This window comes from Lathamus discolor, chromosome Z (genome assembly GCF_037157495.1).
Source record: "Lathamus discolor isolate bLatDis1 chromosome Z, bLatDis1.hap1, whole genome shotgun sequence".
Taxonomy (NCBI): Eukaryota; Metazoa; Chordata; class Aves; order Psittaciformes; family Psittacidae; genus Lathamus; species Lathamus discolor.
The window spans coordinates 60,715,617-60,729,238 of record NC_088909.1 but is presented as its reverse complement, the minus strand read 5'-3'; the positions used below and the strand labels follow the sequence as shown (position 1 = coordinate 60,729,238).

The window sequence follows — 13,622 nt, the reverse complement described above, 5'->3', positions numbered from 1 at the left end:
TTCTAGCCCTTTTGTCATCTGTTCCAGGAGTTTCTCTGCGCAACTTTTTAACAACTGGGCTACTTTGCAGGTGTTTAGATTGGTCAGTGTTCTGTTATTTGCATTAGAGTGCATGTTTGGACTGTGGTGTGAGGGTTGATTATTTTGCCCTTTTAACCACAAAGATGGAACTGTGTCAGCTGCATCTTTGTGGAGCCGGTGACTCAGTCTTCTGATAACCTTTCAACGCATGATGCATGATGATGCCAAGAGCCTAGGGCCATGGAATAAAGCTGAGGAAATTCTGACTCCTGCACTTTTTAATAAAAATCAAAGGTGCAACACTTTGAGACAACCTGTCCTGTATGACACATCACCCTCCCAATTCTTTAGCAGAAGCGTGTCTATTTGCCTTGCAATACAGAGATTTGCGAGATAAATTTCCAAGTACGATAACAGAATCATGCCATTCTCAGTCTGCTGCAGGCAAACCTGACCCCCAAAGTTTGCAGTGTTTGGTTTTAACATGAAAGCTAGAGTAACAGTCTACCAAAACTAAAGTGCAATCCACAATCCTTTCCCCAGAGTCACCTGAAGCACAAACATAAAAGCATAGCAGAGCAAAGCTCACTACCAATCTGTTGAGACATCAATGGTACAAGTGTACAGATTAAATTCTTTTGGAAACAAGCCAAAACAATAACAAGAAAAAAAAAAAACAACAAAAACACATTCATATGGTAGAAAATAGACAAATTTAAGTTCTTGAAGTACTCAACACTGTTTTAAATTCTTGTCCTTCCAAAAACTTTATCCAAACTGCCACTGATTCCAACAGGTGAGTAGGCTGGCCAATACTGACTTTACTTTTGAAAGCTTACCCAACTTCGGTGACAAAACACGTGGTTGAAATCAGCATCTCTGACCAGCAACAAGAATACATGGGCCATTTCAGCTGCTGCTCTGCAAAACTGACAGATAGAACTTACCAGCATGAGCCTTGAGTATATGTGTTTTCAGGCGGCTATTGTAAGACGACTTGAATGGGCACAATTTGCAACGGAACGGCTTATGGTGTCCATGATGGGTCTGCATATGACGATCCAGACTTGAAAAGAGGAACACAGAAAAGGAGAAACACAAAAGAGTAAATAATTTTAACTATTCCTTCAGATGCAAAGCAAAACACTTAACAGCAATAATAAATTAAATAAGAGGCAGACCAGAGTCAACTATCATTTCTCATGCTCTCTCTTAAAATTCAATAGGTCTGCTTACAGAATAAAGTAGAATCTAATCTAAGGAAAAGAAGCAGAGCTGACACCAATTCTGTTATGCATAAAACAAGCCATTAAAATAAACTTATAGCACAAAATTTGTATAAATTAAATTGTACTTGACCCAGACTCAAAGGACCAGTTGAAGAAACAAGAAACAGTCAAGAACAGTAAAAATGTCATTACAGAATCTTCTCCTGGCAAACATTTTTATAAAAATAGACCCCCTTTGGTCCTGTTGATTGGGGGGGAAGAGTATTTTTGACCAGCTTTAGTGAGGAAGCCTTCTTTGGGTTGCAGCAGCAAAAGCAGATTAGAGATCATGCTCTGGGGAGGATGCCAACAGGCTGCAGTTGATGAGTTCCAGAATTAAAATGCATCAGAGTTTCAGAAGTAACAGTGTGGGAGATTCTGCACGAATCTCAAAAAGAGATGGAGAGGTGGCAAAGACCAGCCTCCACTTTCTTCAGGGAAAACAGAAGCTACCAACAGCCCGAATATTGGGGGATGATCAGAACCTGCTCTCTCTCCATAGTTTCTTGTCACAGCTCAGTAAAGTTTGGAAGGGAAAAAGGGATGTTTTTCACATTTTCTAACAGAAGATCACATTCATTCTGAGCCTGCAGATCTCTGCTATTCTTACGCTATGGATGACAGTCATGAATTCAGAGTCTCCAGGTGGCAGGCAGGTAGTTGTAAACGTTTCCAATACAGCCTCTTCTTTGAGATCTAGTATTAGTTTGAATAATCTTGTACATGGTGGTAGAACAAAAGCAGGAGAGATACAGCACAGTGGAGGAGTGGCAGTTTGACAAAACAACCCCCCACCTGACACCTTAATTCCAGATGCATTTCATGTATATTTCCTTTTATTTTCCCTAAATTGTCCTGTTCTTTTTTTACTGAATATCAACACGTAGATTAAGTGGCAATTGTTCCAGCCCTCTCATACTACAAAAGATAGTCATGGGATCTTTAGTCTCACACTGACAAGAGACTGAGCCAGAAAATACTTGTTTATGAGAGCTAACACTGAAGTCTGTGTATTTAAAGATCCGATGACAGAAAAATAACAAAAAATTATTTTGTAGCTCATCTCAGGGCCACAATTTAATAGAAACCTGGGATGGAGTTTGTGGCAAGGTCAGATGTACAGCTTTTTGAGATATACGAGATGAAAGGTCCCCTAAATAAGTAAGACATTGAACACTTGTAGTGAATACTTCATAGAACAAAACCTATTTTAAATAGCTGAAAAAGCGTGAGCTTACTTAGGAATTAAAGCAGACTGCCAAAGATCCATATAATACCTATCAAGCTATTCTAAATATATACCTTAAGGTATTCTACACGATAATAATGAAAACTATGTTCACATCCACATACTTTGCCAGAAAAATTCTTCCAAAGGCAGGTTTTAAAGTTTTGGTCAGATGCAGGAGAACAGTGAGCTACTTAAACATTTGGCTTCGTTTCTTTCACAGACTTTACTTCCCAAAGAGTAATTGCATCAGACACAAATACAAAATATGAAGCAGACAACTTCGGCAACAGTGACAACACCTATTCACCTATCAAGTTAGGTGATACCTCTAGAGTTCTTCCTTGCAATCCACCACTTTCTGACTTACCCATCCTTTTACCTGCAGGATATGACTTTATTCACTTCCTAAGTAGGAAATAGAGTGACTATGGACCAAACTTCATGGCAAGTCTGATTTTGGAAGCATTTACTAGGCAAGTAGAAGGTTTGTAAGCTATGTGAGGTAGGGACATCCTCAACTGTCAGACTTGCCAAAGGGTGGGATACTCCCAGTAGTGCCAATCCTTCTTCCAGTCCCTTTCTTAGTGTTGGCTGCTTAACCCCATTGTCCTTTTCAACAAGGTAGGCCAAGCTGTGGCATCATTTTGCAATGATGCTACAAAAACCAGCAGGAATCTCACATCTTAACACAAGGAATAAAAAATGCTTTTTACTGTGCTTTCTCTCGCACATGCCTTTGACTGCAATCCAGTGACATCTTCACCAAATTTACGAGTGCTACCGACAGTGCTATGAATGCCTACATCAAATGAGCACCTGGATCTCTCTTTTATTAAAACAGTAAACAAGATGTTCTCTCCCCACAAAATCAGAAAAAACAATATACCTGTGAGTCAGTCCAAGATGCTAATAGAATGTATCCCACAAACTCCATTTTTGGGGGGTATGCCATATACATGATTATGATTTAAACTATTTTTAAAACTATCAATCTTAAGGCAAAGCCAGTCTTGAGGCAACAAACCACAAAAAACATGACCATTCATGATGACTGTGTATTTTCCATGTGCTATATCAGACAAGAAAACAGGCTTAGGGAGTCATTAGTATACCACACTGCTGTGAACTTGAAATATTTGTAGATTGAAATTGCACATCATAATTCAGAAATTTTTGTAAAAAATCTAATTCTAAGGTCAGTTTATGACAGTTACTTAATATTAGAAATGAAAACTCAATCATCAAAGAGTTACAGTAATTATAAACAAGGTAGTTATGTGCAGCAGAAGTTCCTTAAACATGAAAGATTAACAAGAAAAATACTTTCCTCTTCTTCTTAAAAACTTGTTAAGTCTCATACATTTGACAAGGTTGCATAAGTGGTGGGCTTCACTGTTTGCCTACTGAAAGAGGTCTTACTCTTTTGCTTGCATGCTTTTACCCTACATGCAAAAAAAACAAAAAAACAAGGGCTTAAATAAATTCAAGAAGATACAAAGATGCAACCTTTTATAAACAGCCACTCGTAATGGCCAAAGATTTTGCAGCATGGAAAATACCTAAATGCTGAGAAAAGTGCTGCTCAAGATCAAGTTGACTGCTCTCTTCTTAGTGTCAACCTGCAAAACAGCAGTGCTAGTTTGTACTTCTTTTGAAAACAAAATTAAAACAACTTACTTGTGCCTGAAAGCAGAGACAAAGGAGCAATACTGGCAGCTGTACTTGTCTTCCCGGGTAAACATGGCCAGAGCCAAGTGACTCCTCTCGTGAGATCGCAGACCCTGCATAGACATCAAAACCCGGTCACACTGGCTGCAGTGGTAGCCCCCAGGCCTGGTTTCATCTTCCAAGGATGCTCCAAATTCAGCTTCTGTAAATTCCATAATGCCAGGGTCTTTGGCTCCCTCAAAACCCTCCATCAAAGTTGTGTTTGAAGAATCTTCAGCTTCCTGCTAAAAAACACATACCCCCCCAAAGCCATCAATTCTCTCTCCCTTCTTCCCCTCGGTCTTTTCCCACGTGTTCATTATAATGCCTAGGTTTCCCACTGCACTATTTTTCTAAATATAGCCCTACACAAACTCCACACCAATGGCTTTCTGAAAAAAAAAAAAAAAAAGTTTACTTTTGGGAGGGAAAAATGTTATTATATCTACTATATACATACATGCAGATGTAAACAAAAAGTCTCACTCCTTGATCAAATTTGAGTCAGATAACAAAAAAATACAAGAAACTGTATCAACTTTCAATAGTCCTGATACAAACCTCCTAAACTTGAACAGATAAACATCAGTAAGGTATAGAGCAAGTTAATTTTAGTTTATTTTGCTCTGGCTTACGGTGTAGCTACTCTGCAGACTAATACTGTAGTTTACAGTAGATTTTGTCCATCAGTGTCAAACAATACAAAAGTCAGTACTCTAAGACCCTAGTTTCTCATTAAAAATAAAAAGCAAACAGAACAAGTCTGGGTTTTACTGGTTTTCCTAATTTTCTTTCCCTTTTCTAACCTGAGCATACATTTTTGCAGCAATTTTAACAGCCTACAAGAGTATTTCCATCATATTCCTTTAGCCATGGATTTCGCCTTCTGTTCCCTGCTGCAAAACTATTTACTCAAAAGAATGCATTGACCCTATGTAAACTTCACTTGAGATGCAAGGAGAAGGGTAAACCATCTGTTAGAAGAGAAGTGTCTGAATCTGTCAGTAGTACTGGGTAAAGTAAAGAAAGGTCAGTGACAGGGCAATAGAAGGTTTCTCAGGTAGGAGAAATAAGGCCATGAAGGACTTGGCTTCCTCACAACAAGCAGACACTGTTGCCAAGGAAGCACTTTTAGTCAGGCAGCAGGAGTCTCTGCCAAGAGCCCACTGCAGAATGAGGAGGAACATACAGCTAGTTCTGACAGCCTTGTTGCACTTTCACTACCCCTACTGATATCCTGGAAAGAAGGCTGTGGAGAATGGCCTGTCCTTGAGATGTCCTAGAAGTCACCTCCTTCCACAGGGAGAAAAGAACAACACATGTACACCGGATCACCTGAATAGGACCACTGGCTCAGCTGACCACTGAATGTTTTGTCTGGAGCCAGTGTGCACATTTCATGTGGAAAGGGGTACCATAAGCAACTCCACACATTTCCACATACACACTTCCCACACTTCCAAAAGTTGCCCAGAATAGATGAAAGAGAGAAAGCCTTCTGCTTATAAACCAAGTCTTTCGGTCATCAACGACATCAACTCCTTTGAGGCTGAGAAGAAATGAGAATTAAATAGTCTTCGCTCCCCTGGATCAAGAGTGGAAAAAAGTTAAAACATCTTTAAATAACCCAAATGCACTTCAGAAACTTAGTGTTGAATTAAAACATCATGCTGAACTGGAATACCCAGTTCAAACCCCATTTAACTTTGCAAGAGCCCTTCATAAATTTTCAACAAGCCCTTTATTTTAACAGTGCAAGAAGCTGCAGTCACCTTCAGTCAACTTTTTACAATTCTTACCTTTACCGTAGCTGACACAGAAGAAACATTCCCATACTGGACATGCTTGCGGAGGTGATTACAGATAGCTCGAAGTGTTGGATGGACTTCCACACAGAATTTGCATTTGTAGCCAACCACCTTCCTCTCCTTAAGTTTTGAAACCTCTTCCAAGTGTCCAAAAGCCTGCTTGAGGACACAAGCATAAGTCACTGAAGCATGCTTTGCTACCTCATTTTTAGGAACACAGGCCAGGTTTTACACCTGAAGGGAAATTACACTTACTGTACACATGTCCTGCTTTGCAGAACTGCAAAGGTTGATTTTTGTTGACATCTTTAAATGCCTCCAAAACAAACAGACAAGACACCTGTGCAGTTTCTGCCTAACAATGGTCCCCTAGAAGACCTTTCGCTTTGACCAAAAACTGCTCTTCCATGATACCACAACTTCCCCAACAGCTCTGCAGAGCTTTTCTACAGCAAATACATTTCAAACTGAAGCAGAAGCAGGCAAGCAGGCAATAAAAAGAGCAGAATTTGGTCCTCTGCTTATGAGGCACCTGCCCAAATCTTCAGTCACCAGACAGATTCATGTCATATTAATACTGAGTGCCTAATCAGAGAAACTACTGAGAAAGAGAGAAGATTGAGAACGCAACTGATGCATTTTTCAGAAGCACGCTGAAGAGGGGAATGCGACATTTTGCAAAGAATTTACAACAAAGTACACAGCAGCCTTCCCACAAAAGAACAAGCTAACTGTCTGATACAGATGGCCTTCCAGAAGGCTGGGAGGAAGGAAAGAAGGTAAAGAAAATACTGAAGGAAGCAGCAGGAAGGAGCAGGGCAGAACCTAAGGAAATTAAGAGGATGGATAAGGAAATTAAAGCAGAATGTGTAATTGACTTATGGAGCTCACTGGCATGCTGAGTCATTCATTAGCCTGTGGTCATTTGGCTGTCAAAAAGAACATGCAAGTGGGCAGTAGTGGGCTCCCTAGAAAAGAGTTGGGAGCACAGAAGACCAGACACACAGATCCTTACCCTTTCTTGTTTGAAATCTGCAAAAGCACCATCTGCATATTTCTGCTTGCTCAAAAGCTGCTTCCTCCTCTCCTGACGTTTGGCACGCTTCTGGAATTCCTCGTTGTGACCATTCAAGTGTGCGGTCAGCTCTGCAGTGCTATGCAACTTCATATCACAGTGCTTGCACTGGTAGACAGGGTTCTGGGAGCGCGTACCGCTTCCCAGTATGGTAAAGTCCCTCTTCAAATCCTTGCTGTGGTGGTCGGTGTAATGCATGCACAGCAACTCTGCTGTGCTGAAGGACAGCTTGAAACATTTTATGCACCTGAAGGGAAGCCACTCAATTTCTTGAGCCTCAGTATCCACCTCAGGCTTTTCAAAGTCACTCCTCTCCTCAATTGGGGTTGGCTTTTCATGCTCATCAGCATAGACAGCAGTGAAGTAACCCCCCAGCTTGCTCGCATGCTGCTTCTTAGGGAAGACACCAGGGTGACGCTTCATGTAGTGGGACACAATACCTTTTTTGCTGAAAGACTGGAAGGAACAAAGTGAACATTTCTTCTTCTCTACAGCCCTCCTCAGCTCCTCACTTAACTGAGGAGTGTCATCCTTGGGAGGAGATGGAATGATCACTTTATTGGGTTTGTCACTAACCGTCCTGGAGGCTGCTAAACAGTGAGTGTAGTAAGCATCAATGTCATGTCTTTTCTGGTAGTGTGCTGCAAGCCCTTTGCGGATAGGGTTGGTGTATGAACATAAGGCACATTTGAAGAGGTTGTTTTTGCCCTCTGGCTGTGCCCGGACATTGTTATGTTTAATGCGGTAGTGCCTAGCTATCCCCTTTCTGGTAGAACAGAAGTATTTGCAGAGCTGACACCGGAAAACTGTGTGAGACACCAAATGAGAACTGGAGAAATGAGGTCCTGACATAGATACTTCTCCAAGATCCTCAGCAGCAATTTCTGGCGAGGCCTTGATTTCAGTCACCAGGTCTGGCTCCACTGAGGCAGACACCTTTGGTGGTGACTGGGCGAAAACATCAAACTCAGGCTGATTGTGGTATTTCTCATAGTGAATTTTCAGCTTCTCAAGTGTTCCGTGGGTGTAAGGGCAGAGTTTGCACCGATAAGCACCATAGCCTTGCTTGAAAATCCTACTTGTCTCTTCCACATCATTCTGAGCAATATCAGTCGACTGCTCCACATCATGCACGAAGTCTTCAGCAGTGACCTTTATTGATGGATGTCGTTTCTGGTAGTGTGTGAGAACGCCATGAATACGTGTATTGATATATGGGCAATGTCTGCATTTATACACAGCCCCTGGATTAATGTCTATATCCTGAGCAAAGTCCGCAGCTTTCACTTTCATGCCAGGATGCTTTTTGCCGTAATGTGTCAGGAGGCCATGCAAGTTGTTGTACTCAGATTGGCAAACTGTACACTGATACGGAGTGGAGGAGATGGCAGGGTTTGCAGAAGCCAGCTGGACAGTTTTTTCCTGGGAAAGGCTGGGATCCTCTGCACACTCTGCATCCTGATCCATTTGTGATGTTGTTATCTGGTCTTCAGCATCCATCCTGACCCCGCCTTCATCAGGCTGTGGGATGCATTTCTCAGCAGCATCTTTCTCCTTAATGATATCCAACAATACAGATTCATCTCCGTTCATGGCCCAAGGGTGAAATGCTTGGTAGTGATTAGTAATATCCCAAATGGAAGATGCTTCAAAAATGCAGTCTCTGCATTTATAGGTCTTTATCTCTGTTGGCATCACTAGAGCAGGAGGGGAAGGATCAGGACCTGCCCAGAGTTTAGTTGCCATATATGTATAGTCAACATAATGCTCAGGATGTCTCCTTTGGTAATGTACAAGTAAACCACTTGGCTCTGTGTGTGAATAAATGCACCATTCACAGTGATAACCAGCTTCTATCAAGCCATCCAAAAATGCCCATCTCAGAATGGATGTGACTGTGGCCTTCAGAGTTGGGTGGTCTTTCTTAATATGCTTCCTCAGTGCATAGAAGTAAGGTGTTGTGTAGCTACACTGCCTGCATTTGAGGGCTCTCAGCTTTGACTTGTCCCGTTCGGTGCTGGAGGTGTGAGCAGGCATGCTGCCAGGCGATTTCTTCTGGCTGCGATCGCAAAGGCTTCTTATGGTGGCTGTATGCTGCCTAATCACGTCTGCGTTAGCTTTGAAGTCACGGTGCTTCTTTTGGTAATGAATGAGCACGCCTTTCACTGTCCGATTTCCATAATCACAGTGTTGGCAGAAGAACATTTCATTCTCAGGAGGATTCACAGAGGTCTCAGTTCCACCACGGCTCAACTGCTGCATTGACATTGGTGGCCTCTGAATACCAGGTGGCAATTCACCAGCCCTCATCATGGCTGCAGTGGGGGGTGCCTGTCTGATATATTTGGCAGTGACCTTTATCTCTGGGTGCCTTTTCTGGTAGTGGACAAGAACGCCTACAACTGAACGGTTGCTGTATGAACAGTGTTTGCAATAGTAGAGTTCAGTAGAGAGGTCTGGTGGTGGTGGTGGAGAACCCAAGTTGGACAATTTTGGGGAAATGGGTGTTCCCAACTCAAAAGACATCTGAGCCAGGGCAGAGCCCCTCTCAACAGAGACTACACGCATAGTCTTCTGAATTCTGAAATATGATGCTTTTTCTTCGGGGTGCTTTTTCTGGTAATGCACCAGAACTGAATGCATGTTAGGGCTTGCAAATGAACACACGTCACAGTCATAAACAACCACACTATTGACTGAAAGTTCCTTCTGGTTTTCACATTCAGGACTAAAACTCTTGGCGGCACTTTTGTTAAAACCAGCTGGCACACCAGCCCCGCGAGCCACGGGGGTGGAAGTTGCCATAGTTTTTGGAGCAGAATTCAAGATCTCTCTCAGTGTCTGAGACTCCGTGTTCAGCCCCTCTTGCTGCTCAACAACATAGCTTGAAAATATCATTGCATTGTTAATTTTCACTGTGGGATGCATTCTTTGGTAATGTGGCATCAGGCTTCTAACATTGGGGCTTGTATAAGAGCAGAAGCGGCACCGGTAGATCAGATCAGAATGATCAAAGTTCAGTACATTCATAGCTTCAGGATGATGCTCTCCATAATGTTGCTGCAGGTCTTCAAAATTTGTGTAGTCAATGTAGCACTCAAGACACCGGTATACTGCGCTGTGATCATTGGGATCTAGGATATACCTAAAGCTGAATTTAATATAGGGATGCATTCGCTGGTAGTGGGTGCTAACACTCCTGGCAGATTTGTTGCTGAAATCACAGTGTTTACAATAGTAAAGTCTGCCAGAGTCATTAAACTCTGAATTCTCATTGTTCTGATCGGTACCATATATGTTCGACTGGCTCCCCAGAACAGAGGCATTAGGGCTCTGATGGTCCTTCATGCTGACAGAAGAGTAATAGTCTTCCTCATCTTCAGATAAAGTGAGCTCAATCTCCGCTCCATTGGTGGAATTGTAGTCATGTTGCATGGTTCTAAAGTTTGTTTCCTTCTGGGAATCATTAGCCTCTCTGCCCCACATTTGTTGGGGTGCATAAGTACTGGAAACATCTATCATTGGTTCTGTTTGTTCTTCTTCTCTGTCTAACTCCACTTCTATCTCCACCTCATTGTCCTCCTCCTCTTCCTCATCATCCTCTACATTAATCACAGCATCTTCTTGCTGTTTGTTTTGGCTGATTTTGCTCTGCAGGTTGCTCGCTATTTCATCGATTCTAGTTCTCTTTTTCACTGGTGAGAGATCTAAAGGGAAGTCATTTGACACCTTCCGCGGGGCTTTCGCCACAAAGTTATTTTTAGATGAGAGACCAAGGATGGAGGTCTGGCTCTTCTTCACTGTGCTGGCAGAGGGGTGAGCATCTGCCTCACTTTCTTGTGGTGTGTTTGATGGCGGCCCATCATATTTTGGCAAGTTGTCACAGAATGAATGCTTGTGCTGCTGATGAACTCTGAGGCCTTTCAAAGTAGTGGTAGAATAGTTGCACATTGTGCACTTGTATGGATGCTGTGAATGGGGCTGGGGTGATTGCTGTTGTTGCTGCTGCTGCTGTGGCTGCACCGGTTCCATCATCCCGGCTGACTTCCTGCCATTTATATTTCCACTCTCGTAAGACACTGTGCTGTCGTTCAAAGAAGAGGCGATGCTTTCAGTCTGAGAGTTCATAGTGTCCCAGTCTGATGCTGTTCCTGCGTGACACTGCTTGTGGGCACCAAGCTTTAATGAACTCTTGCAGGTGAAAGGGCATTCATCACACTTGTACACAGCTGTCTTACCAGACAGGTGGATGTTCTCAATGTGACGGGATATGCTGCGGCGGTGCATCGTCAGGAAAGGGCAAAAAGGACACTGGAACCTGTTCATATACCTTCTAAAGGGAATTCCCTTTGTTTCCAATAGTTTATTGCCATCAGATCCCATCAGCTGCTCTGCAGACATTCCTGAGGTCTGGTGATCCATGGAGTTCAAGCCATTCTCGCTGTCCATTTCATTTAGTTCTTCATCTGAGCTGGAGTCATTCAGCATACTGCTTGTTTCCAGGTCAGCAGAAGAATTCGTCATATCAGCAATTCCATAGCGGGATCTGTCAGATAAATTAACCATGCCCGAGTTGTGAGGTGACTTAGGCTTCATTTGAGGGTAAGACACAGAAGAAAACTTAGAAGACGTAGAAGAGTTGGGCCTGATAAGGGAATTGCCCATAGAGCTCCTGAAGTTTGAGACATTAGTATTCGACATCTCACGTCCTGTTGTATTCATGGACATATAATTAGAGTTTGGGGAGGCATTCTGGGCACTCTTACTCTGTACATCAGGTGCACTGGTTCCATCTTGTTGCTGCCTCAGGCTTGATAGTATTTTTACCATGCTACGGTGCTTCTTCATCATGTGGTCACACCAGCGCTCCCTTCGAGGTGTCTGGTAGCTGCACCATTCACAGCAAAAGTTGCCCCTAGACTTTGTCAGGGGCTTAACCATGGATTCCAAAATGCTTCGCTCCACCACTTCTGCAGGCAGCTCCTTGCAGGGTTCCTGCACTGGCACAGAAGCAGATGTTGATTCAGACACAGCAGCGGCAGCAGCAGGAGGAGTTGAAGTCTCTTTCAGGTTGTTTTTGTGATACATTTTCTGGTGTTTAATAATCCTTGCGCGCCTGGGTGACTTGTAGGTACAGAACTGGCAACTGAAAACTTTCCCAAACCCTTCATGCATCATGATGCTGTAATTTAGGGAACTAGCCGTTGGTGGGCCTGCTGAGCTCCCCCCAGCCTGTGCTCCATGAACCTTGCGTGTGTGCTCTATGAGGAGATTTTTAGAACGGAAGTAACGCACACAGAATTTGCACTGGAAAAACTTGTTGGTTGGTTTAGGATTTGGAGCCACATGCTGACCATAGTAAGTCTGGCTCTGGCTATAGTAACTTCCAGTCCCCATCTGACTTGCTGCATTTTGCCCTAAAACGAGAATTAAGGTATGCATATTACTAAACTAAACCAAGTAAAAAGGTTTCTTCACCTACCCTGTATGCTTAAGAATGCAATCACATCCTCAATAGATGATAATTACACTAGGATTCCCTCACTTACTTATGGTGAGATCTACGTATCTGGTAATGATCATAAAAATTACTATTATGCATAATTTGTACATATACATGACTGAGGTATACAGTTTGATATAGATAATTTCCAAACTAATCTTCTTGAGGAAAAAATAAACCCAGTACACTAATAAACTTGAAAATTTTGAGGTGGTTCACAGTAATGAAGAACAACCCAAAAATTTGAAAACAAAAAGCAGTATTAAGAACTACATGAAAAGCAGCCGGGAAATAAAACCATCCTCCATGCTTGCATTTATAGAAAAAGCCACAGTCAGAACCAATATGGCTCTGAAGCTAGACATCTGCTTTGCTGATATAGCAATAAAGATAACATGAATTTTTCAAACTAAACTAAGACATACTCAAATAAAACACATGTAAAATAGGGAGTTAGTGTTGAGATATTAAGAGTTGATGTCAGTCTTTGAGTTGAGACTTACCTGCTATTTCATCTGCGATTGCAAATTCATCCTTTACAGAAGAAAATTCAACCTCAGTCTGGTTGCTAGCATTCATGGAACCAGACCTTGGCTGGCTAGGACTTTCCTCAGAGACATCAGTTGGCTGCAGAAAGGCAGTGTGAACATCCTGAATGTGAGCTTTTAGATCTTCATAAGATGGAGCTCGAAAATCGCAGCCATCACACTGCAGCACCTCCATGGTTCAGGGATGATCTTTTACATTAGAAAATCCTGCAAGAAAAACAGGGAAAGAAGGAGATATATTCTACACCAATGCCATTACAACAAATCCTGAAAATAGGTAATACCAAACCTATGATGACTCTGTCATTTCCAGAGATTCCACAAATACTGTGGTGTAAAACTCAACCTTTACTTACCATATTAAGAGACACAAATTTAGATTCACATTAAGTCCTGCCTAGGTAGCTCACAAGTTGCTGACTCAACTCTAGAATCAACTTTCTGACAAGTGGCTATTGATT

General features: G+C 42.3%; 1 protein-coding gene across 5 annotated transcripts in view; it reads right to left on the bottom strand.

The window, feature by feature from the left end:
* ZNF462 (zinc finger protein 462) overlaps positions 1-13,622 on the bottom strand; it is a 94,072-nt gene that overhangs the window by 41,116 nt on the left and 39,334 nt on the right. For 3 of the 5 annotated variants that reach the window (XM_065662040.1, XM_065662036.1, XM_065662038.1), the window contains exons 2-6: positions 13,117-13,368; positions 7,051-12,527; positions 6,027-6,194; positions 4,198-4,301; positions 969-1,087 (exon numbers count right to left, since the gene is read on the bottom strand). In XM_065662040.1, the coding sequence (XP_065518112.1) occupies positions 969-1,087; positions 4,198-4,301; positions 6,027-6,194; positions 7,051-12,527; positions 13,117-13,336 (6,088 nt within the window). In that variant the 5' untranslated portion in view covers positions 13,337-13,368. The remainder of the gene's footprint in view (positions 1-968; positions 1,088-4,197; positions 4,302-6,026; positions 6,195-7,050; positions 12,528-13,116; positions 13,369-13,622) is intronic. The other 2 variants (XM_065662037.1, XM_065662039.1) reach the window with 1 other exon arrangement.